At 42.2% G+C, this 26,905-nt stretch overlaps 1 protein-coding gene across 1 annotated transcript in view; it reads right to left on the bottom strand.

The window, feature by feature from the left end:
- LOC115135922 (nuclear receptor corepressor 1-like) overlaps positions 1-26,905 on the bottom strand; it is a 124,975-nt gene that overhangs the window by 36,633 nt on the left and 61,437 nt on the right. Inside the window, 3 exon segments of the mRNA XM_029671140.2 lie at positions 2,190-2,270; positions 7,694-7,992; positions 8,926-9,056. Of these exon segments, the coding sequence (XP_029527000.2) occupies positions 2,190-2,270; positions 7,694-7,992; positions 8,926-9,056 (511 nt within the window).

Raw genomic sequence — 26,905 nt, forward strand, 5'->3', positions numbered from 1 at the left:
TGTTGATATGCATTAAATTGTGTAGGACTTAATGCTGCTTTCAGACGGACTGATCCCTACGACTAGTACAGCACTACCACCTATCCTCCTTCTCACATGTACAAGCCCTGTTACATACAGCTTACATGAAGATAGAGGGGAGAACGTGAGAAAAAAGACAGGGGGGGGGGCACTCTCTGACCCATCCAGCAGTGGGCAAAACATAAAAAGGCTGTTGTGAAACTACACAGAACACTGTGCCAGCATCTAATGTACACTATTGTTAGGCAGCCCAATGAATGAAAGTGCTCCTTTCAAACATGTCAGCTTTTAAAAACTCCCCCTCTGTACTGTCTGGTCTGGAAGAGCTTCAGATTTAAGTCCTTGGGTATCAGTGGCATCTCTGCTAGACCCTGTTAATTCAACCAGACTACTCTAAATTAACAGCCCTAGTCACTGTATGATTACAGTGATTCACTTTTGGCTGTGAATGTATGACCAACCAAATGATACCAATGGCAAAACAGAATACTGTATCTGGCATCAGCATTCTGCAATACAGAAAATACAGAAATACACAGCAGAGGTAGTAACTCCCTGGGATATATAGGCTAGGTTTGTCGACTGAAATCTATGTACGGGAAAATGTACATGGGTTGGGGGAGGCATGACCAAATCATTTCCAAATCCGCAAACCCACCCAAGACAGCCTTAATTAATCCCCATTAATCCTTCTATTTACTCTCCTGTCCAATGTGCTTAGCCCCATTGGCACTCTCATGCTGCACTTCCACCTAAGACTTACCCCACACCAAAGTAATGCCAGTGTTTTCTATTAAAGTAAGCTCTAGTGTTATTGTTTCTCCTGACACTAAAAACTTTGGGCGAGCAGAATCAACAACCTCTGCATTATCAAGACCGTTACTTTGTGAGAAGGTGCTAAAGTTCACAGTTAGCCATTATTATGGAAATGACAGCTGAAAAGTACCAGTGGCCTGGCATTGGCCCCAAGGAGGAGCAGGTCCACCGGCGCCATGGCCCAGTGAGACACGGGTGCTGGTACACGTAGATGGAAACAGAAAAGTCTGAGCCTTTTAGGTAAAACACCAGGATAAAGGATGGAAACTCGACATGTCTCGCCCTCTCCCTTTTTCTCCCATTGTCCACCAGAGTCTACACTGACAAAGATGGAGGAGTACTGGCCTGGCTGGAAGGTAACTATGGGTCGATGGGGTCAATCTCCCATGGACTGAGTGACGCAACTGGCAAAGGCAGAAACGCTGTTGTGTCCACTGTCAGTAACTGCATGAAATGAAAGACTCACCTCTCAAAAGGAGTGGTTTTGGAGAGAAAAATGTTTTGGGGTAAAGTCCTATAAGATCCAGAGGCCTGGCAAATTGTTTTTGTGATTAATAGATATGATCTTTAGAGGAAACTCAAACTGTCACGCTGTTACTTCATACTTTGGCCTAATAGATCAGTTTTGATCGGCACGCAGAACAGAGCCACTGCAGTTAGCTACCAGAAAAAGTATCCTCGCTCAAACCACTCAGTCTTGCTTCGCCCTAAAAGCCTCCACCAGTTATGCACCCAGCCAGGCGAGTGTCAGAGTGATCGTTTATGTGGGAGCAAACTTGTATTTGTGAGAGGTATTGACATGTTGAATGCACTGAGCTGTCTGTTTGAACTACTGGCACACAGCTCGGACACCCATGCATACCCCACAAGACATTCCACCAGAGGTCTCTTCACAAGCCCCATGTCCAGAACAGACTATGGGAGGTGCACAGTACTACATAGAGACAGAAATACTTGGAACTCTATTCCACATCAAGTAACTAATGCAAGCAGTAGAATCAGTTTTAAACAGATAAAAATACACCTTATGGAACAGCGGGGACTGTGAAGAGACAAGCACAAACACATGCATAAGATAACATACACACACGTACACATGGATTTTGTGTCGTAGATATGTGGTAGTAGAGTAGTGGCCTGAGGGCACACACTTAATGTGTTGCGAATATATTGTAATGTTTTTAAAATTGTATAACTGCCTTAATTTTGCTGGACCCCAGGAAGAGTAGCTGCTGCCTTGGCAGAAAGTAATGGGGATCAATTATAAATACAAATTTCGAGTAGAGAGATCAAACTAGAAAGAGAGAGGGGTGAGAGAAACAGTAGATAGAGAAATAAAACAAAAACACTACCTTTTTTGGCAACCTCCATCTCCTCCTCGGTCCAGCGAGAAGTCTCTCCGGTTTCGCCGTTCGCAGCAGCAGCTCCTCCTGCTTAAGTCACAGAGGGAGAACAGAAACCTTCATAATCAGCCCACAGAGAGAGAAAGTACAGTACCAAGCTCGTTCCGCTTCTCAGCCGTCTTGCTTCTCATGGCTGCTAATCTAATAATCAGTTTACATTCTGTGGCTCGCTGCCGAGACCTACCCCTCACGCTCTTTCTTACACTCCCTTTCTCTCGTGCTCACTCCTATTTCCCTTCGCTCTCTCCCTCCCATCCCCCTCCTCCCTCTCCCCCCCAAGGGGAGGGTCCGTGTCACCTGATCTGGCTCTAAACAGCGGAGTAGAGACAGGCCTCCCAACATCCCCCTCTTTGGGAAACGGCCTTGGACAGAGACAAAATAGACAGAGAGAACAGCCAACAGATTTACCACTCATATCGCTGCTACAATGCAACAACCATTAACCACACACACACACACACGTGCTGATGGAGGCTGGGGCTGAGAGAGAGTGAACCCTGGCCCAGCCTATTCCACTGGACCCATAGAGATTGTGTAAACATTTGGACCAATATAGCTGCAGTACGAACCCGACATTTACACAAAACATTTTTACTGAGGAGATACATTCTTACGGTTTAGACAGCTCCTAGCGAACGGTCTAGGGCCACACAGACTTAAATCTACTCAAATGTTTACTGAATCACTGCTCCTGTCCCGTTCAACATGTTCGCCTAATCTTACTGCCATTCCCTCATGACCCCATCATGGCTTTCAAGATCCAGGGAGGTGGGCAGGTCATTAATCTCGGCTGGCTCTTTGAAGAGATATGGGGCCATGTTGGACTGACCCTATACAATGGACTGCTTTTGACCCGGCCCATAGGACTGGTGAGACTCTGAATGAGATCAAACTGGGTTTTAAAACACAAACACTAGGCTTGGGCAGTATACAGTACAGTGCTGCTTGAAAGTATGTGAACCCCTTGAGCAATTACAGATTTGTTTTTACCATGAAATCTTGATTTAATCAGAACCATTCTTTGTGATCTGATAATACAGGTTTATATTTACCAATACCACATGCTGGTGTAGAGGAAATCATGCATGTAGCAGAAAAACAAAATTAAAAGGAATTAGTGCAGGTGCAAAATAAGTGAACCCCAAGTTGCATTGGTTAAATCAAGTAGGTAAGTAATTTGGTACCAAATGAACCAATCAAAGGTGAGATCGTTAGGAATGAGTTTGGGCAGGACTCTGATAAATACAGATCAGAAACCTGGTCAGTTTGGTGTTACCCATCCAGGTGAATACAAACCACACCGTGCAGAGAGGATAGGAGATCTCAGAGGACATCAGGACGAGGGTACTGAGAGCACATCAGTCTGGGGAAGGCTATAAAATAATTTACAAATGGAGAGCATATAACATGACAGCAACTCGGCCTAGAAGTGGACACCTTCCCAAAATATCCCCAAGAGCCAAAAGAAAATAAATAAATCAGGCAAACCCAAACATAACATCTAGAGATTTGCAGGCCTCTCTTGCTGCAGCTAATCCAAGTTTACCATTTTAAAAGGATAATTGGTCCTTAGAAAACCCTTTTGCAATTATGTTAGCACAGCTGAAAACTGTTGTTCTGATTAAAGAAGCAATAAAACGGTCCTTCTGTAGTGTAGTTGAGTATCTGGAGCGTCAGCATTTGTGGGTTCGATTACAGGCTCAAAATGTCCAGAAACAAAGACCTTCTGAAACTCAGTCTATTCTTGTTCTGGGAAATAAAGGATAGTCCATGCGAGAAAATGCAAAAAAAACGGAAGATCTCGTACTACTCCCTTCACAGAACAGCGCAAACTGGCTCTAACCAGAATATAAAGAGTGGGAGGCCCCCGTGCACAACTGAGAAAGAGGACAAGTACATTAGAGTGTCTAGTTTGAGAAACAGAAGCCTCACAAGTCCTCAACTGGGGGGGCGTCATTAAATAGTACCCGCAAAACACCAGTCTCAACGTCAACAGTGGTGCAAGGTCAACAACCTCGTCCTCAACGTGATCAAGTCAAAAGGAGATGATTGTGGACTACAGGAAAAGAAGGACCGAGTACGCCCTCATTCTCATCGACGGGGCTGGAGTGGAGCAGAGCTTCAAGTTCCTTGGCGTCCAATTCACCAACAAACTAACATGGTCCAAGCACACCAAGACAGTCGTGAAGAGGACACGACATAAACTATTCCCCCTCAGGAGACTGAAAACATTTGGCATGGGTCCTTAGATCCTCAAAAGGTTATACAGCTGCACCATCGAGAGCATCCTGACGGGTTGCATCACTGTCTGGTATGGCAACTGCTCGGACTCCGAACACAAGGCACTACAGAGGGTAGTGCGCACGGCCCAGTACATCACTGGGGCCAAGCTTCCTGCCATCCAGGACCTCTATACCAGACGGTGTCAGAGGAAGGCCCTAAAAATTGTCAGACTCTAGCCACCCTAGTCATAGAGTGTTCTCTCTGCTACCGCAAGGCAAGTGTTACCGGAGCGCCGAGTCTAGGTCCAAGAGGCTTCTAAACAGCTTCTACCCCCAAGCCATAAGACTCCTGAACAGCTAATCAAATGGCTACCCAGACTATTTACATTGCTGCGCCCCCCCCCCCCCCCCTAAAGTGCATAGCCACTTTAATAACTCCACCTACATGTACATAATTACCTCGACACCGGTGCCCCCGCTCATTGACTCTGTACCGGTACCCCCTGTATATAGCCCCGCTATTGTTATTTACTGCTGCTCTTTAATTATTTGATATTCTTATCTTACTTATTTTTAAAGGTATTTTCTTAACTGCTTTGTTGGTTAAGGGCTTTTTCCTTCATCTTGTTCAACTGTTACCATGCACCTGCAAAAAAGATTGCTCGCATGTGCAAGTGCCTTTTGAATTTTGGTTAAGGGCTTGTCTACTACACCTGTTGTATTTGGCGCATGTGAAAAATAAAATTAGATTTGAACCGAAATGCAATTCATGGGAGGGTTGCTAGGAAGAAGCCTCTGCTGTCAAAGAAATAACCAAAATGCCCATCTTAACTTTGCCAGAGACCACCTGGACAAACCTGAAGGTTTCTGGAAGTCCATTCTCTGAACCGATGAGTCCAAAATGAACCTTTTTGGTCACAATCAACACCGCTATGTCTGCGGAAAACCCAACACCGCTTCAAGTCAAGCATGGTGGTGGGAATGTCAAGAAAAAAGACAGACTACAGTTTGCAACTGCACATGGGGACAAATATCATATTTCTGGGAGAAATGTCCTCTGGTCTGATGAGACAAAAATAGAACCGTTTGGCCATAATGACCATCGTTATGTTTGGAGGAAAAGGGGGAGGCTTGCAAGCTGAAGAACACCATCCCAACCGTGAAGCACATGGGTGGCAGCATCATGTGGTGGGGGTGCTTTGCTGCAGGAGGGACTTGTGCACTTCACAAAACAGATGGCATCATGAGGGAAGACAATTATGTGGATATATTTAAGCATCATCAAAACATCAGTCAGGAAGTTAAAACTTGGTCGCAAATGGGTCTTCCAAGTGGACAATAACCCCAAGCATACATACAAAGTTGTGGCAAAATGGCTTAAGGACAACAAAGTCAAGATAGGGCCATCACAAATTCCTAACCTCAAACCTATAGAAAATGTGTGGGCAGAACTGAAAAGGCGTGTGCGAGCAAGGAGGCCTACAAACCTGACGCAGTTACATCAGCTCTGTCAGGAGTTATGGGCCAAAATTCACCCAACTTATTGTGGGAAGCTTGTGGAAGGCTAACCAAAACGTTTGACCCAAGTTTTTATTTTTCTTACCTTTATTTAACTAGGCAAGTCAGTTAAGAACAAATTCTTATTTTCAATGACGGCCTAGGAACAGTGGGTTAACTGCTTGTTCAGGGGCAGAACGACAGATTTGTACCTTGCAAGTTCAAACCCCCGAGCTGACAACCTTCCGGTTACTAGTCCAACGCTCTAACCACTAGGCTACCCTGACGCCCCTTAAACAATTTAAAGGCAGTGCTACCAAATACTAATTGAGTACAAATACTAATTGAGTGTATGTAAACTTCTTACCCACTGGGAATATGATGAAAGAAATAAAAGCTGAAATAAAAATTCTCTACTATTCTCCTTTGTGTTCAGTGATGGTATTACCGAATATCCCAGGATGGCAAAAGATAAAAGGTATGACTATCTGGATACCGCCCAAGCCTAACACACACAAAACCAGCACGGAGGCTGTGAATCAGCAGAGGAGAAGAGAGGAGACAAGCAGTCTGCTCAGCAGTCAGTCATTTCAGAAGATTGAACTTAAAATGGTCCTATGCAAATCCCTGATGCACCAGAGCCAAGAGGGGACAAGGGGTTGACAAACTGCACCTTATTTCCCAGTCTGAATTAAAAAAGGACAGCACAACATGTAGGTTTTGGTCAATACAGAAATTAGCCATAAAGACGAAATTCCTTAAAATAATACAACTTGATTTTACATCCTTGGATGGATATTCACCTTTCTGAAATGGATAATCAATTATTCCATTCAAATCTTTACAAGGATGTAGCTTAAATTCACCTTTCTAAAACACTTTTGTGTTTGCTTGAATGCTCTGGTCAGAGACCTGAGCCTGCACAGTCTTGACGTTCAGCACACAAACATCAAAAGAAGCTCTCAGAGCAGCACAAGGACAAATGAAGTGTTTAGGCTGAGGTACAGCTGTGAGGAGCCATGACAACAGGTCCACCCCAGACACCACACTATTGCCATTGTTATGATGGCTAGGGTATAGGCTAGACAGACTGAACCCCTGGCTAGGTTACAGAAGTGAGACAGTCTGTTATGGCATTGTGTTGAGGAGCAAAACATCAAAAAGAAAGTCAACCTGAACCTGGTGAACCAGGGACCTATTCAGTGCGGTGACATGATAGAAATATAGCTAATGAATAGAACTGACTCCAGTTGTTAACTGCCCACCCTGTCACGTGTGTGTAAAGGTACCTGGGGTTAATTATATAGTACGTGGTGTTTTTCTTGAAGCAAGAGGTGTTTCAGCTCAGCTGTATGACCATTGGGACTTATTTAGGCAAGTTGTGCCGTCCTCTTCTATAGCTGGGACCTATAAAAGCATCCTCACAATGCTATTATATTTCAGGGCCTTTCCAGGAAAAAAACTCACATAAGATAATCATGAAGCCACAGTTCACTTCCCACACACTTGTTCAAACCTCCATAGCTGAGGAGCAATACCTTGTGTTGACAGGAGTTGAGACTTATTATCTACTCAGTCCCATTGTCACAAATACAACATAACCACAAAACTAGTAAACCACCTTAGTAAGCATAAAAGTCTATTTTTTTGAGATGCATCTTGGTAAACATTTTTTTTCTTCTTCCAGGGGATGGTAGTGGGCTACTAAAAGCGTCGAATAGCTGAGGTGCTTACCTCCTCTGTTAGGGTCCATGGGGGGCTCACCCGGTGCAGATTTGGTGGGCTCTCTCACAGCCTTCTGGATAGTAGGCTCAGGTTTGGAAGGATGAGGGGGCTCGGAGGGCAAGAGAGGCTCGGGTGGCGGTGGCTCCTCGGCCGCCACAGAGGCAGCCTCATTGGCCATGGAGCGCGTGGTGATCCTTCCCTTGCGCCGGCCCTGGCTGTTGGCGGTCTTCCTGCCACGTGGCGTGCTCTGCTCCTTACCGTCCTCGTCCTCCCCGCCGTCACACTTGTCTTTGTCTTTTCCGATGTCCCTGGAGGACACAAGAGAAGGGATTGTTTTATTTTATTCAACTCAACTCTTTATTCAACTCCAATTAATTTTGAGATGGAGAAGGGATTAGAAGAATTGAGGAAAAGCGAAATTAAAAAGAGCTACTGACTCTTAAGAGAAGAGCCCGGCAGACATCTTGACCCCAGGACTCTGATCCATTAGCCAGATAACTCCCTGCCTTTTTACCCAGCTGGATCAGTGGGCAGCAGTTAGTCATGACTCATGTGTCCTAACCAACCATCAAATGAGAAATGCAAGTGCCTGTAAAAAAATAAAATGTTTTTTTTGTTGTAATTATTATTATTATTTAGATTGGACTATTATTTAGATTTTCCTAAGCATTTAGCTATGCAAATAGGCTTGTACAGTTTATGAAAATGTCCATTGTGGAATTTATAGGCACTTGCATTTCTCATTTGATGGTTGGTTAGGACACGAGTCATGACTAACTGCTGCCCACTGATCCAGCTGGGTAAAAAGGCAGGGAGTTATCTGGCGTCCTGGGGTCAAGATGTCTGCCGGGCTCTCCTCTTCAGAGCCAGTAGCTCTTTTTCATTTAGCTTTTCCTCAATTCTTCTAAACCCTTGATCTCAAAATTAACTGGAGTAGAACATCCGAAGGAGAGAGGACAGGAGTAATCGATGGAACATTGAAAGCAGTCGGGTGGTGAGGTCAGCCTGGCCATCACCCCAGAGAAGGGCAGTGGTTCTCTCCCACTCTATGGCCTGATTTACAACACATCTATGAGGGCTCCAGAATTCCTGTCACCTCAACTGAAGGTAAACATTTACTGGGAGGTACAGATTCTCAGAGGTGGATCGGGCCAGAGGCTGACTATAGCCAGGACTAAAAGCTGTACCTGTGGGAAACCCATGCAAAAGTGTATACGCACACAGAACTATTCAAAACTCACCTGGAGTCCTCCTTTTCATCTTTCTCTTCCTCTTCCTTATTCTGCTCGTCCTCTTTTTTCTCTGACTTCTCCAACTTGTCCTCTTCAGGTTTATCGTCTGACTTTTCTTCTTGTGAGGATCGTGTTATTTGCTAGAAAAAAAACAAGGATACATTTTTTAAATTACTATTTTTAAAATGTATACATGGCAACTCTTCACCAGAGTCATCAAATAGGGAGATTCTCTAATCTCTCATGATGCCAGACAGAGAGCACTCTAGTCTATTCAAGTTCATCATGATGACGCAGTTCAATCTGGGCCAGAACGTTTACAAAAAGGCAGCCCACTGCTCATTAATGTCTAGTTTTAAAAGTCTGGCCATGTTTGAATTCCTATTTAGTGACCGAGTGAGTGGGGTTAATGAGGCACACAGCTAAAACAGCTCGCCATGACCCACTTTCCTTTTAAGGCAACATAATAGTGGTGCGCTAGAACAACACCCTTTAGGAAAGAAAAGGATTCAGGATGAAAAACAAGTGACACCGTAAAAAATACCAAATGATGGGAACTGATTATGTTTCAATACATGTGTATTTCTGTAACATGGCTAAAACACCTTTCTCCTACACATTGCCTGTGTGACTAGTTAACTTCTCGGGAAGGTATGGGCCGCTTTGCACGTCTCACAGACAACTAAGAAGATCAGATGTACCAATGCATACACAGTATCTTCAGTATTATCTAGAATCCATATGTTGCCATGTTGACCAGTGTCTGGCATAGTGTTTCAGCTGAGCACAATCCTTCCGTTGGGATGTAAATTAAAGACTTGAATTGGATTCAAGCATTTGTTCTCAATATCTTCATTACCATTCACAAAGCAATAAACTGACGGACCTACAAATCACACCATGAATCTTAGAGCGACCTACGGTTTATTTCAGATATGATATACCATTTCATGGCCTATTAATGCACTCTCCAGCCAAGCGAAGCCACAAATCAAACAGCAGTTACATCTCTTTACTGTTGCAGCAATCACCCAAACTCAATGTCTGACCCCTTACATATTCAGAAGCCTGCTAAAAGTTCACTGAGTGGTCTGCTGCTTAATTATTCAGACTAAAGAGAGAACAGACAGACTGTCCCACAAACTGAACAACAGTACTATGTCATAATGTGACGAGCTAGCCTAACTGCCCTAGGGTTATTCTCCCATTTACCAGGCAGTCCAATATCCTCAAAGCTAACCAAATAAGAAAAGAAAGGGAATCAGGAGTGGAGTTTAACAGCCTGGTCATGCACCCAGTGTCAATAAGATAACTATGGCTTCCTTTGATGATCTTCACATGGAGGGGGTGTCCACAGGATCATGCCACACACACACACCATAAGTACAATACATGCGATTGTTCCCCCTGGATTCAGCTGGTGTAGAAAATCAAAGGCCTCACATGACAACTAAATGAAGAGAATTACAGTGAAAGATGGGGTGAGTGATAGGGTGTCCTGAACCCACAACCACCCCAACCCATCTTAGAAAAATCAGAGTTCATATACGCAATCATTCAAGTCATTATGATTGCCCATGACAATTAATAATCACATTAGCTTACAGCAAGAATGCAGATACTGTACAAACCAAGATTTACTTTTGCAGCCACCAATCAATATAAAGCTTTTGGCGGATGCACCAATGATGAAAAGGATCTTAATGTTGCATTTTGTATAAAAATACTAAAGTACACATTTATATACAGGATCAGTCAAAAGTTACTCATTCACCTACTCGTTCAAAGGGTTTTCTTTATTTTTTACAATTTTGTACATTGTAGAATTATAGTGAAGACATCAAAACTACAAAATAACAGATATGGAATCATGTAGTAAACAAAAAAGTGTTTAATAAAAAATGTAATATTTTTGATTCTTCAAAGTAGCAACCCTTTGCCTTGATGACAGCTTTGTACACTCGTTGCATTCTCTCAAGCAGCTTCACCTGGAATGCTTTTCCAACAGTCTTGAAGGAGTTCCAATTTAAGCAGAGCACTTGTTGATTGCTTTTCCTTCACTCTGCGGTCCAACTCATCCCAAATCATCTCAATTGGGTTGAGGTCAACTGATGCAGCATTTCATCACTCTTCTTGGTCAAATAGCCTTTACACAGCCTGGAGGTGTGTTGGGTCATTGTCTTGTTGAAAAACAAATGATAGTTGGATGAAGCGCACACCACATGGGATGATTTTTCTGCAGAATGCTGTGGTAGCCATGCTGGTTAAGCGTGCCTTGAATTCTGAATAAATCACTGAGTGTCGCCAGCAAAGCACCCCCACACCACCTCCATGCTTCATGGTGGGAACCACACATGCGAAGAGCATCCGTTCACCTACTTTGCATCTCACAAAGACACAGCAGTTGAACGCAAACACCTCACATTTGGACTAATCAGGCCAAAGGACAGATTTCCACCTGTCTAATGTCCATTGCTAGTGTTTCTTGGCCCAAGCAAGTATTTTCTTCTTCTTACTGGTGTTTTTTAGTAGTGTTTTCTTTGCAGCAATTTGACCATGAAGGCCTGATTCAGCCAGTCTCCTCTGAACAGTTGATGTGTTTGTTACCTGAACTCTGTGAGCTGCAATCTGAGGTGCAGTTACTTGCCGATTTCTGAGGCTGGTAACTCTAATGAACTTATCCTCTGCAGCAGAAGTAACGCTGGGTCTTCCTTTCCTGTGGTGGTCCTCATGAGAGCCAGTTCCATCATAGCGTTTGATGGTTTTTGCGACTGATCTTGAAGATTTGTTCAAAGTTCTTGACATTTTCCGGATTGGCTGACCTTCATGCCTTAAGTAATGGACTATAATTTCTCTTTGCTTTTTTGAGCTGTTCTTGTCATAATAAGAACTTGGTATTGTACCAAATAGGTTTATATTGTCTGTATACCAACCATACCTTGTCTGTATACCAACCATACCTTGTCACAACACAACTGAATGGCTCACATGCATTAAGGAAAGAAATTCCAAAAATGAACTTTTAATAAGGCACACATTTAATAAGGCAATTTTTTGGTTAATACATGATTCAATGTGTTTTTTAATAGTTTTGATGTCTTCAATATTATTCTACAATGTAGAAAATAGTCAAACTTAAAAAAAATCCTAGAATGAGTAGGTGTGTCCAAACTTGACTGGTAAAGTATATCCACATAGTGAACGTTCATAACACATAAGCATACATTACATGCATATTTACCAGTAATAGTTTAGAATGTATTCACTAAAAGCAGTAGATACTAGATAGCAGAACCCCTGGGTCAGATACAGGTCTGAAGACAAGTCCCACAGAGTGATTGAGAATAGAGCAACATTCTTTATTATCATTGCTGGCGCAGAACACCACAGACTACCTCCCTCCTCTGCCTGTTCCACGAAATAACTGTTCTGGAACAAGTCTGGCTATGCCAAGCCAAACATCCCATGCTGGTACCGGATGGGGCCAAGGAATTTCAAAACTCAGTGGTGAGGCAGAGGGGGAATGAGGCAGAGAAGATAAAAGGAGAGCGAGCCAGAGTGAACGAGAACAAGAGAGAAATAGTAGAAACAGGGAGAAAGGCAGAGAAGATAAGTAGATTATTTAAAAAGCATGAAGAGGGACAAGGATGAATTTGAATGCATGAAAACAGACATTAGTGGTGGGCTCGGTCTACAGACAGATCAGACACACCATTTGGCCAAGTAGACATGGGTCGTGTTCAGCAACAAAACAGAAAACATTTAGCAACAACAAAAATCTGTGTTCCTTTTGGAGACGTTCAGGTAATACCACTTGTGAAACTCTTTAAAAAGGTTTCTGTACCACAGTTATTCCTCCACACTAGAGCAGTCCTGGTGGGGTCAGGGATCACGTGTGTTTATTTTGGAGGCCATCTGGGCACCATGATGGCATTCCTGTCTTCTCTCCCCATTCTGCTCAAGTGCTTCCAGTGCTGCTTCCACACCATTGATGTTCTCCAAATCTCAATGGAGCCCTGTTTGCCAGTTTTTTAGACTGTGTTTTCCCCCCCCTGACCTGGTCTGAGTTTTAATTTCTCCCCTCTCTCGCCTTCTTTTCACTGGTTCCCTAGTGCTGTTTGAGTAAGGAAATGACAACCTCAAGATCATCTTTTCCTTTTCCTAACCTGGAGTTTAAATGGGGCATCAGAGAGATCTTTGAAACACACACACACACACACACACACTGTTAACTTCTCTAGGGTAGGGGACAGCATTTGGAATTTTGGATGAAAAGCATGCCCAAATTAAATTGCCTTCTACTCAGGCCCAGAAGATAGGATATGCATATAATTAGTAGATTTGGATAGAAAACATTCTAAAGTTTCCAAAACTGTTAAAATAATGTCTGAGTATAACAGAATTGATTTGGCAGGCGAAAACCTGAGAAAAATCCATTCAGGAAGCTGGATTTTTTTCATTTTTTTTCCATTTTCTATTCAATGCCATTACAGTATCCATTGACTTAGGACTCAAATTGCAGTTCCTATGCCTTCCACTAAATGTCAACAGTCTAGAAATTGTTTCAGGCTTGTATTCTGAAAAATTAGGGAGTAAGAGTAGTCTGAATGAGTGGACCCTGCCGTGTCACAGAGCTTTTTCATGTGCGAGACAGAGAGTGTGCCTTTCTTGTTTACCTTTTATATTGACGACGTTATTGTCCGGTTGAAATATTATCGATTATTTTGGCTAAAAACAACCTGAGGATGGAATATAAACATTGTTTGACATGTTTCTATGAACTTTATAGATACAATTTGGATTTTTTGTCTGCCTGTTGTGACTGCGTTGGAGCCTGTGTATTACTGAAGAAAAGTATCAAACAAAGGGGAGGTTTTCGGATATAAAGCGAGACTTTATCGAACAATGTCTTCTGAGTGCAATCATATGAAGATCATCAAAGGTAAGTGATTACTTTTCTCTCTATTTTTGACTTGTGTAACTCTTCTACTTGGCTGGTTACTGTTTGTAATGATTTGTCTGCTGGGCTATGTTCTCAAATAATTGTATGGTATGCTTTCGCCGTAAAGTATTTTTTTTTTTTTAAGTCTGACACAGTGGTTGGATTCACAAGAAGTTCATCTTTAAACCTATGTAAAATAGTTGTATCTTTTCAGAATTTTTCTAATGAGTATTTCTGTATTTGAATTTGGCGCTCTGCATTCTCACTGGATGTTGGCCAGGTGGGACACTAGCCCACATACCCTAGAGAGGTTAAGTTCTTGGATATAGGGGGCGCTATTTTAATTTTTGGATGAAAAACGTTCCCGTTTTAAACAAGATATTTTGTCACGAAAAGATGCTCGACTATGCATATAATTGACAGCTTTGGAAAGAAAACACTCTGACGTTTCCAAAACTGCAAAGATATTGTCTGTGAATGCCACAGAACTGATGTTACAGGCGAAACCCAGATAAAAATCCAATCAGGAAGTGCCGCATTTTTTGAAACCGCCTCATGCCAATGACTCCTTATATGGCTGTGAATGAGCTTAGGCTTTCTGTCGCTTCCCCAAGGTGTCGACAGCATTGTGACGTATTTGTAGACATATCATTGGAAGATTGACCATAAGAGACTACATCTACCAGGTGGTCGCTTGGTGTCCTCCGTTGCAATTATTGCGTAATCTCCAGCTGCAGTATTTTTCCGTTCGCTTCTGATGAGAAACCAACTGTCACGACTGATATATTATCGAATAGATATGTGAAAAACACCTTGAGGATTGATTCTAAACAACGTTTGCCATGTTTCTGTCAATATTATGGAGCTAATTTGGAAAAACGTTCGGCGTTGTAGTGACTGCATTTTCCGGTCTTTTTCTTAGCCAAACGTGATGAACAAAACGGAGCTATTTCGCCAACACAAATAATATTTTTGGAAAAAATGAACATTTGCTATCTAACAGAGTCTCGTCATTGAAATCATCCGAAGTTCTTCAAAGGTAAATGATTTTATTTGAATGCTTTTCTTGTTTTTGTGAAAATGTTGCCTGCTGAATGCTAGGCTTAATGCTATGCTAGGCTATCAATACTCGTACACAAATGCTTGTGTAGCTTTGGTTGAAAAGCATATTTTGAAAATCTGAGATGACAGTGTTAACAAAAGGCTACGCTTGTGTTCGAATATATTTATTTCGTTTCATTTGCGATTTTCATGAATAGGAAACGTTGCATTATGGTAATGCGCTTGAGACTATGATTACGCTCCCGGATACGGGTTTGGAGTCGCAAGAAGTTAACAACCTTCAATAAGGAAAGGGAGTAGAATAGACCGTTCAAAAATACCCAACTACTATCTACCGCTAGCTATTAAACCTACCCATCTACCTACAATTCAGTTTGGTATGAACTTCAACTCAAATGAGGGGGGGGGACATAACCCTTTCAGAAAACACTCTTGTACAATTAAGTCAGAATTGGTTTCCTCTCCAAGAGAGCAAAGAAAAACAGAACAAACTTTACAGAAAATACTTATCTACCGCAAGCCATCTAACCCACCTACCTACAGTTCAGTTTGACCTTTTACAATCCAATGATCCAATAGGCTAATCCAATTAGATAACAAACTTACTAGAATTTCTGTCCTCCACTGGACTCCAGACCTGGGTTCAAATACTCTGTGCTTTATTGAGCTTGCAAAACAGCAAAACCCATCCACATGGCACTCCAGGTGGGCTAGATCAAACAAGTATTTGAAAGACTCAAATAGCATTTGAACACCGGTCTAACTCAAAAACAGTGGATTGTCCACTCTCCCCCTGCATGTCATGATCCAGGTCACTGTGCCAAGTAGGCACCTGGTCAGGCGCTGAAGGCAAGGTTTGGCTCTCTTGGCGTCGCTACAGAAAGCTAATGGGTTCTGCTTGACTGCTGCTAGATAAATATTCACTGCCAAGTGATTATGAAGAAGAAAAGAACAAGGGAGGGAAACCACTTCTTGCCATTGCATGTCCAACAGAAGCAGGCATTATTGAGAGTAGTGTAAAAAAAATGTTTTTTAAAGACGTGGCAATAGCGCTGACTGATTTCCCTACAATTACATTCCTTAATTTCTTCTCCTGTCGTCTGTGTGAAAGTCTGCCACCTGCTGTAGACTAGAGTAACATCTGTGTGGCTTATAAGTGTGGGTAGTAATTCACATGTAACCCGAATGTGGACTTGGATACAGCCCAGTGAACTGAACTCCACTAGGTCATCTTTGACTCCATGACACACACGCCCTTTAGCCCTGGAGGCCATGGCTGGAGGAGAAGGTCAGCAGGCTCTGTCACCTCATAAAATAACAGCTATTCCAGTCCGGATCCATTTCAACATCCCGCATGGCAATGCAAGCAGCCAAGCAGAGGAATACACAACGGGTCTGGTGGATAGACAGACATTTTGGAAATACAAGTGTAATGGTGTATACTTTTTGTGAATGCTTTTCAATTTGTTTTGAATTTGTGTTCAATTTGGTGTTTTAATGCAATCACTTGTAATGCAATAACTATGAGGCTAACTACTAACACAGGTCAATATAAAATATACAAAACAGATCCATGCGACATCCATATAGCAGAGTATTAGGAAAATATTAGATTTCACAACAATAAAAAAGTCCATTGCTGGGGTATTTAAGAGTAGAGTTAACTAAGTGGGTGTTGTGTGTAGATTGACAAGGATTTTTTATTTATTTTTTAGAATAAGGCTGTAACATAACAAAATGTGGAAAAAGTCAAGGGGTCTGAATACTTTCTGAATGCACTGTATATATATTTTTTTCTCTCGAATGTCAGATGATCTGGGCCAAAAGACAGTTTTTTAAAGAGAACACACCTGTGTCTCGTTACAGAAGCCCAAATATGATATTCTCTCCATTTGATATACGACTTGGCCTATTAAGCCACTCTTTCAGTTGAATGCATGCTACATTTCTGCTGCAGCGATATTTCATGATCAAACTAATGAATCTAACAGAGTTCTAGGTTCAAAAAGTTAAGTTGTTTTTGAATAACCCCAAAACATGGGAAGCCTAAGGTAATGAGAGATTTTATATCTTGCTATTGTTTCTTCTAATGAGAAATTTGAACAAACCTAACAGTTGACCAAAGCATTGTAAGACTGAAAGGACGCATGCATAAGTGGCCAGAACAGAAGTCCCCCCTTGCAGTTGCGAACCAAACTACAAAAAAACTAATACTACTAACTGAAATATTAAATCAAAGTTAAATTAAGACAATTTAAAGTTATGAACAGTTGTGGAAAAAGTACCCAATTGTCATACTTAAAAAAGTAACGATATCTTTAAAACCTCTTGGTGTTAGGGGGCAATATTTTCATTTTTGGGAAAAAAACATTCCCGTTAGAATATGCTAGAATATGCATATCATTGACAGCTCTGGATAGAAAACACTCTAATGTTTCCAAAACTGTAAAGATATTGTCTGTGAGTATAACAGAACTGATGTTGCAGGCGAAAGCCTGAGAAAAATCCAATCCGGATGTGCCCCAGGTTTTGAAAGCACTGCATTCCAATGACTCCCTATTCAGCTGTGAATGTACCATCAACGAGCTTACGCTTTCTACGTATTCCCCAAGGTGTCTACAGCATTGTAACGTAGTTTTACGAATTTCTGTTGAAGAATAGCCATAGGCGGCCACATTGCGTAAGTGGTCACATGGTGGCTCCGAGAGAGATTCTTGCGTAAAATACAGAGGTTGCCATTATTCCAATCGGTCCTAGTGAAAAACGAATTGTCTCAACGGATATATTATCGAATAGATATTAGAAAAGCACCTTGAGGGTGAATTCTAAACAACGTTTGCCATGTTTGTCGATATTATGGAGCTAATTTTGAATATTTTTCGGGCATTGTGGTGACCACAATTTCGGGCGATTTCTCAGCCAAACGTGAAGAACAAACGGAGCCATTTCACCTACAAAAATAATCTTTTGGGAAAAAATGAACTTTGGCTGTCTACCTGGGAGTCTCGTGAGTGAAAACATCCGGAGTTCATCAAAGGTAAACAATTTAATTTGATTGCTTTTCTGATTTCCGTGACAAGGTTCCCTGCTGCTAGCAAGGCATAATGCTATGCTAGGCTATGATAAACTTACACAAATGCTTGTCTAGCGTTGGCTGTAAAGCATATTTTGAAAATCTGAGATGACAGGGTGATTAACAAAAGGCTAAGCTGTGTTCCAATATATTTCACTTGTGATTTTCATGAATAGGAAGATTTTCTAGGAAGATTTATGTCCGTTGCGTTATGCTAATTAGTGTCAGATGATGACAACAGCCCCGTTCACGGGATGGGGTGTCACTACAGGTTAATAGAAAATGACTCAAGTAAAAGTCACCCAGTAAAATCCTACTTGAGTAAAAGTCTTTGATTTTAACCTCTTACCTCTACCTGGGACGCTTGCATCCCAACTAGAGCTCTGGAAATGCAAATGCACTACGCTAAATGCTAATAGTATTAGTTAAAACTCAAAAGTTCATTAAAATACACATGCAGGGTATCAAATTAAAGCTACACTCGTTGTGAATCCAGGCAACAAGTCAGATTTTTAAAATGCTTTTCGGCGACAGCATGAGAAGCTATTATCTGATAGCATGCACCAATACACTACAACAGAAAAGCACAGCAGGGGACGTAAACAAAATAATTAGCATTTCGGCGTTACACAAACCGCACAATAAAATAGAAAACAGTCATTACCTTTCACCATCTTCTTTGTTGGCACTCCTAGATGTCCCATAAACACTATTGGGTCTTTATTTCGATTAAATCGGGCCATATAAAGCCAAGATATCGTTATATGTAGACTGTGTGATAAACGAAAAAAAACAGCGATTTCACAAAGTAACGTCATTTTTAAAAATTCTAAAAGTAGACGATAAACTTTCACAAAACACTTCGAAATACGTTTGTAATGCTACTTTAGGTATTAGTAAACGTTAATAAGCGATAAAAATCATCCGTAGGCGATGTAGATATCATTAGCTGTCGTCTTGGAAAAGATTTCAGGAGAGAGCTCTTCCGGAATGATCTGGGCGGAGACCGGAGGTAAGCGGTGCCCCTCTTTCGGTTCAACCAAGAATCAAAGATGATTAAATTCACAAGATACTCGACAACATGGGGATGCTGTGGGAGTTGAATGCTCGGTCTTATCTAATTCGGCTCACTGTTAACAATTGCTGGAAGTGGCGCAAGGATATTTATTTCCATTTTCTGTGATCAGGTTTTCCTGCGCTTTCCGATGTAACGCACGTTATGTAATAGCCACAGTCGTGATTTAACCAGTTTTAAAAACGTCCGAGGGTTTCCTATACACACATTCTAACCATATGAACGTACTATATTCCTGGCATGAGTAGCAGGGTGCTGAAATGTTGCGCGATTTTTAACAAAATGTTCAAAAAAGTAGAGGGTCGACTGAAGAGGTTAAATATACTGAAGTATCAAAAGTAAATGTAATTGCTAAAATACACTTAAGTATGAAAAGTATAAATCATGTCAAATTCCTTATATTAAGCAGACCAGACAGCACCTTTTTATTTATTTTTACAAATAGCCAGGGGCACGCACCACATGAAAGATGGCGCCAAAAGAGATGGTCGCTTCGAGTCCTGAAGAAACTATGCTGTATTTGTTTTTTTTAATGTATTATTTTCTTACCTTGTTACCACAGGAAATCTTAAGTCTTATTACATACAGCCGGGATGAACTATTGGATATAAGAATGACGTTAACTTACCAACACAACGACCAGGAATCATGACTTTCCCGAAGTGGATCCCCTGTTTGGACCACCACCCAGGACAATGGATCTAATCCCAGAAGCTGACCCAAAACAACGGCGCCACAGAAGGGGCAGACGGAGCGGCCTCCTGGTCAGGCTCCGTAGACGTGCACATCTCCCACCACTCCAGAGTATACTACACACCAATGTCCAATCTCTTGACAACAAGGTAGACAAAATTAGAGCAAGGGTTGCCATCCAGAGAAACAGAGATTGAAATATGGCTCTCTCGGGATATGTTGTCAGAATTGGTTCAGCCACCAGACTTCTCCATGCATTGCACCAACAGAGACACACACCTCTCTGGGAAGAGGAAGGGCAGGGGTGTATGCTTCATGATTAATGACTCATGGTGTAATCATATCAACATACAGGAACTCAAGTCCTTCTGCTCACTCAACCTAGAATTCCTTACAATCAAATGCCAGCCATATTACCTCCCAAGAGAATTCTCATCAGTAATCATCACAGATGTGTACATTCCTCCTCAAGCAGACGCCAAAACGGCCCTCAAGAAACTTCACTGGACTCTATGTAAAATGGAAACCATATATCCTGAGGCTGCATTTATTGTAGCTGGGGATTTTAACAAAGCAAATTTGAAAACAAGGCTACCTAAATTCTAATCAGCATACTGATTGCAGTATTCGCGGGAGTAACACTCGATCACTGCTATTCTAACTTCAGTGATGCATACAAAGCCCTCCCCCACCCACCCTTCGGTAAATCCGACCACGGCGCCATCTTGCGCCTACCGTCTTATAGGCAGAAACTCAAACAGGATGTACCAGTGACAAGAACTATTCAACGCTGGTTTGACTAATCGGAATCCACGCTTCAAGATTGTTTTGATCGTGCGGACTGGGATATGCTCTGGTCAGCCTCAGAGAACAACATCGATCTATACGCTGACTCAGTGAGTCAGTTTATAAGGAAGTGCATTGGGGATGTTGTACCCACTGTGACTATTAAAACCTACCCTAACCAGAAACCGTGGATGGATGCCGGCATTCGCGCAATACTGAAAGCGTGAACCACCACATTTAACCATGGAAAGAGGTCTGGGAATATGGCTGAATATAAACAGTGTAGTTATTCCCTCTGCAAGGCAATCAAACAAACGAAATGCAGGTACAGGGACAAAGTGGGGTCGCAATTCAGACACAAGACATATGTGGCAGGGTCTACAGGAAATCACGGACTACAAAAAGAAAACCAGCCACGTTACGGACACAGATGTCACGCTTCCAAACAAACTAAATGCCCTCTTTGCCCGCTTTGAGGATTATACAGTGCCACCGTCGCGGCCCCGCTAACAAGGATTGCCCCCCCTCCTCCGGGGCCTCCGTGAGTAAAACATTTAAACGTGTCAACCCTCGCAAGGCTGCTGGCCCAGACGGCATCCCTAGCCGTGTCCTCAGAGCATGCACAGACCATGGCTGGTGTGTTTACAGACATATTCAGGCACTCCCTATCCCAGTCTTCTGTCCCCACGTTTCAAGATGGCCACCACTGTTCCTGTACCCAAGGCAAAGATAACTGAACTAAATTACTACCGCCCCGTAGCACTTCATGAAGTGCTTTGAGAGACTAGTCAAGTATCATGTCACCTCCACCATACCTGCCACCCTAGACCCACTTCAGTTTGCATACCTCCCCAACAGGTCCACAGACGATGCAAATAGCCATCACACTGCACTATCCCATCTGGACAAGAGGAATACCTATGTAAGAATGCTGTTCATCGACTACAGCTCAGCATTTAACATCATAGTGCCCTCCAAGTTCATCATCAAGCTGGAGGACCTGGGTCTCAACCCCGCCCTGCGCAATTGGGTCCTGGACTTTGACGGGCTGCCCCTAGGTGGTGATGGTTGGAAACAACATCTCCACATCGCTGACCCTCAACATTGGGGCCCCACAAGGGTGCGTGCTCAGCCCCCTCCTGTACTCCCAGTTCACCCACGACTGCATGGCCATGCACGCCTCCAACTCAATCATCAAGTTTGCAGACAACAGTGGTGGGCTTGATTAGCAACAACGAGACAGCCTACAGACAGGAGATGAGGGCACACGGAGTGTGGTGTCAGGAAAACAACCTCTCACTCAACGTCAAGAAAACAAAAGGAGATGATCGTGGACTTCAGGAAAGAAGCAGAGGGAGTACCCCCCTATTCACACCCAAGGGACAGCAGTGTTGAAGGTGGATAGTTAAGTTCCTCTGTGTACACATCACGGACAAACTGAAATTTTCCACCCACACATACAGTGTGGCGAATGCGCAACAGCGCCTCTTCAACCTCAGGAGGCTGAAGAAATTTGGCTTGTCACCTAAAACACTCAAACTTTTACAGATGCACAAATCGAGAGCATCCTGTCGGGCTGCTTCACAGCCTGGTACGGCAACTGTGCCGCCCTCAACCGCAAGGCTCTTGTGCGGTCTGCACAAAGCATCACTGTGGGCAAATGATCTGCCCTCCATCCAGAAGGCGAGGTCAGTACAGGTGCATCAAAGCTGGGACCGAGAGACTGAAAAACAGCATCTATCTCAAGGCCATCAGACTGCTAAACAGCAATCACTAACTCAGAGATGCTGCTGCCTACATTGAGACCCAATCGCTGGCCACCTTAAATGGATCACTAGTCACTTTAAACAATGCCATTTTAAATAAAGCCACTTTAATAATGTTTACATATCTTACATTAGTGATATGTATATAATACCATTATTTCACCTTGCCTATGCTGCTCGGCCATCCACATATTTATATTCTCATTCACCCCTTTAGACTTGTGAGTACTATGTAGTTGTTGGGGAATTGTTAGATATTACTGCACTGCCGGAACTAGAAGCACAAGCATTTCTCTACACTTGCATTAACCTCTCTGCACACGGAACCCGCTAGCGGGCTGAAATTCCACAACATACAGTGATCGCTACATAAATAGTCATATTAAACATTCATGAAAATACAAGTGTCTCACCTGTATCAAAAGCCTAGAATCTTGCTAATCCAACTGCATTGTCAGATTCAAAAAAGGATTTACTGCGAAAGAATACGATGCGATTATCTGACCATAGAGCCCCATAAAAAACAACTATTTCAACCAGCACAGGCGTAACAAAATCACAAACTGCAATAAAATAAATTGTTTACCTTTGACGATCTTCATCTGTTTGCAATTCCAATGCTCATTGTTACACAATGAATGATCTTTTGTTTGATAAAATCCGTTTTTATAGCCTAACACGAAACATTTTGTGAACCGCTTGTGTAGTGAATTCCGTCTCATTCCATTTTCGACAACACATTCGAGGGAAATCACCCACACAGAACGTGACTTCTCCAGTCATGTTTGGTTTCACTGCAATCAAGTGGTTTGTTTGTAACACAATCAAACCTAATGGGCCATTTCGCGGGACGTATTGACTGAAAGAGACCGATTTGAAGAAGACAAGTAATGACATCATTGTGCACCAATGATTTGCCCGCTGTTTCGTTGATTGACTGTCTTTTAACCCAATGACCACTGATCGTCATAAAATCTAGCTGGGTAGATAGCCAATGAGCTGAGCTAAACGGCAATACACCATGTTTATGTGTTGCAAGACCAACCCATGTAGTAAGCTCCAGCGTGAAGAGTCATGCGCTATTGCATTTTCATACTGGAAGGAGAAACACATTACGCATTGCATTGTTTGGTGAACGCGCAGATTCAGCTGTTTATATATATCAATCATTATGGCGACTAAGTCAAGTCTAGATATACAGATGTACACACAACTTTAGAATAAATTGATTGGGAAGGTGAGACAGATGGTTGTAGGACGCTTCATTTAGCGATTGTGGAGGAATATTTTTTTAACGGGAGAGGACATCGTTTTGGACTGGTAAGTTCTTATCATGCTAATGCCCTTGTTTGAAATTAATAATATAAAATGTGATTTTTTTATTTATTTTAGCAATATATAAACATTTAATGTCATGAAATGTGAGATGCGTGTGTCTGCCGCCCCACCCCAACCCACATGAAATAGCCTATTTGAGGCTGTTGAGGAGAGGGCAGGACAACATCAATGGCCAAAGTGAAATGGAGACAGTAGCTACAGCTGGTCTGTTGTAATATAATAAAGACAGTAGATCTAGCTGGTCTGTCATAATATAATAGAGACAGTAGATCTAGATGAAATGTCATAATATAAAAGAGACCGTAGATCTAGCAGGTAATAATAATATATTCAACCTTCAACTATCTATATATCTGTTTATTATACCTGTTGATACAGGGCTCATATGTGAAACTATTCTAACTGAACATTTTCTTTCACAGTGACACTGACTCCGAATGGGAGTCTTATCCGGTGTCCTGTGTGAATTTAAGTATGCTCTCTCTAATTCTCTCTCTCGGGGGACCTGAGCCCTAGGACCATGAGTCAGGACTACCTGGCATGATGACTCCTTGCTGTCCCCAGTCCACCTGGCCTTGCGGCTATGGAACCCTAAAATGTTCATTTTTACTCTTGAGGTGCTGTCCTGTTGCACCCTCTACAACCACTGTGAACTCCACCCGGCACAGCCAGAAGAGGACTGGCCACCCCTCATAGCCTGGTTCCTCTCTAGGTTTCTTCCTGGGTTTTTGCCTCTCTAGGGAGTTTTTCCTAGCCCCCGTGCTTCTACACCTGCATTGCTTGCTGTTTGGGGTTTTAGGCTGGGGCTATATAAATAGATTTGATTTGATAGAGGACTGAGGGTCTTCCAAATATTGAAAGTGTGTAAATAGTTACCCATGTTATTTTGTAAATGTATATATTTTTTTCTTCATATTTTTTAATCAATAATCATTATTTTTTCATATTTATTTATTTTTCTAAAATAAAAAAATATAGTTATTTGTTTAAAAATGTATACCTTCACCAATTTGGCAACTTTGGTACATTTGGGCGACTTGTGTGGGACACCTGGGTGACTTCATGATAAATGTCATGTAGCACACACATTTTGAAGTTATCATTCTCAAACTTTGCACAAGTACTGTTGCCCTCATATTTTTCACTGAAATTGATCCCATCATCCTATCTGAATGTTTGTTTTATCTTGTTCATTTTAAAGATACAAAAATAAAAAAACGTGTTTTTTTTCCATTGTTTTATCTAAACCAGATCTATCTATGTTATTCTCCCACATTCAATTCACATTTACACAAACTTCTTTCACAGGTTCTGTGCCTGAGCTACAGGCTGTTAGATTTGGGTATGTCTTCAGGCGGAAATTGCACAAAGTAGGGGGGGAGCTGCAAGAGGTTAACATCTGCCAACCATGTGTATGTGACCAATAAAATTGGATTTGATACCGTTTAGTGAGTCCGCCAGATCAGAGGCAGTAGGGTTGACCAGGGATGTTCTCTTAAGAAGTGTGTGAATTAGACCATTTTCCTGTCCTACTAAGCATTCAAAATGTAACAAGTACTTTTGGGTGTCAGGGAAAATGGAGTAAAAAATAAATTATTTTCTTTAGGAATGTAGTGAAGTAAAAGTTCAAATAGTAAAGTAAAGTACAGATACCCCAAAAAACTACTTTAGTAGTATTTTATACCACTGGTCATGAGTAGAGTATTTTCCAAACTATTCTAATAAAGTGTTTGTCCTAAAGTTGCAGCTTTTAAATGGGAATAATTATCAAAGTCTATGCTATTCTCAATCAAATATTTATTTTAAATTACAAATATTTTAGGCTACAAGCTGTGAAAGTGAGCAAACAATACCAAGATAGAAAAATCTAATGAAAAGTCAAAAGAAAAATAACTTTCCAAAGCTGTAGCATAAATGTGTAGTTGGCCTAGGCCTAATTCCATATTATTCTAGCAATGTTAAACCTAACTAAAACGCATATAGAGCCTAGGCCAGTAAGAGAGGAGGATGAGAAAAATGCAAATCAGTTTATAATTATCCAGTTCTGCAGACAGCAGTTGCTCTGCAGCCATGAAGATTTACAACCCATCACAAGACCCACAGCCAGCGAGGCTCGAAGACGCCATCTACGAGCTTCGGCACACAGACACAGTTAGTAGCCTTAGCTACTACATAGCTCTTTCATTCCCCAGCTCCACCAGAGTGGAATAGACTATTCGAAAAGATTTGGCCCCACTAAATATATTTTGTCAATGTCATTTTTAAAATATTTGTTTTACATGTTTTGGACGGCCGCGAATAAGCAATAACATAGTCTATGGGCAAGCGCAGATAATTATTTCCGACCCCTTCTATGTACTTCACTCATTTTCAGTCACCCTGGGAGAGAAAAGGGGGACAAGTGACTTCAACTTTCAGACAAGTACACAATCAGTACAAAATTTAACACGTGGTTAAAAAAGTTAAATGTTAGAGTGTAGCCTATTTATATATTTGTAGATACCGGGCACATACGCGCAAGCAACTAGTCTAGCGTACATCAAGAACAAAAACCAGGCACTGTAGCTATGCAACTGTGTGATTGTGCAAGAGTACAGAAAAAACTAACTGTACTCAAATCCACAGTGTTCCCCATTGTAAACTTTAAATGGGTGTTAAGGTGAATACGCAGAAAGTTTTTAAAAACTGCAAGCAACTGTGGCTGTCCCAAGAAACTGAAAGGGGGAGAGAGAGCGAAAAAGCACGATAGAGGAGATGGGGGGGGGGGGGGGGGGGGTGTTAAAGCAAGGGGGAGAGAGACAGAGCCAACACACCACAGTACTGGTTTCAAAGCCAGACGCCACATACCTGCAAATTCATTTGTCGGTCATAAAAGCCCTTTGCCCCTGAGCAAGCCACAGCCTATGGGTGTAGCAGGCGTGAGTTTGGCCAGACCCCCGGTAGCAGTACCTCCATAGCAGCGGTAACGGTAGCAGCACTACAGATACTGCAGGACAGGATAGCAGCATCATAACAGAGCTCCTTAGAAGGGCTGCCTGGCCCCGGCACAACTCCACATATTTCAGGAAAGCATGTCATCAAGCCGCTTAAACCGCTTGAAGAATCGTCCATCTCACATGCACATTTTAATCTATGCGGGGTCACTCAAGGTAATCCCCGTCGAGCGCTTGTCTTTGATTGGCACTCGCAGCAGCACATCAAGTTTTTTGGGCCTGTCAGATCGCTGGGGCATACCACTCTGCTTTTACTGAGGG

Source organism: Oncorhynchus nerka, linkage group LG10 (assembly GCF_034236695.1).
Source record: "Oncorhynchus nerka isolate Pitt River linkage group LG10, Oner_Uvic_2.0, whole genome shotgun sequence".
Classification (NCBI taxonomy): Eukaryota; Metazoa; Chordata; class Actinopteri; order Salmoniformes; family Salmonidae; genus Oncorhynchus; species Oncorhynchus nerka.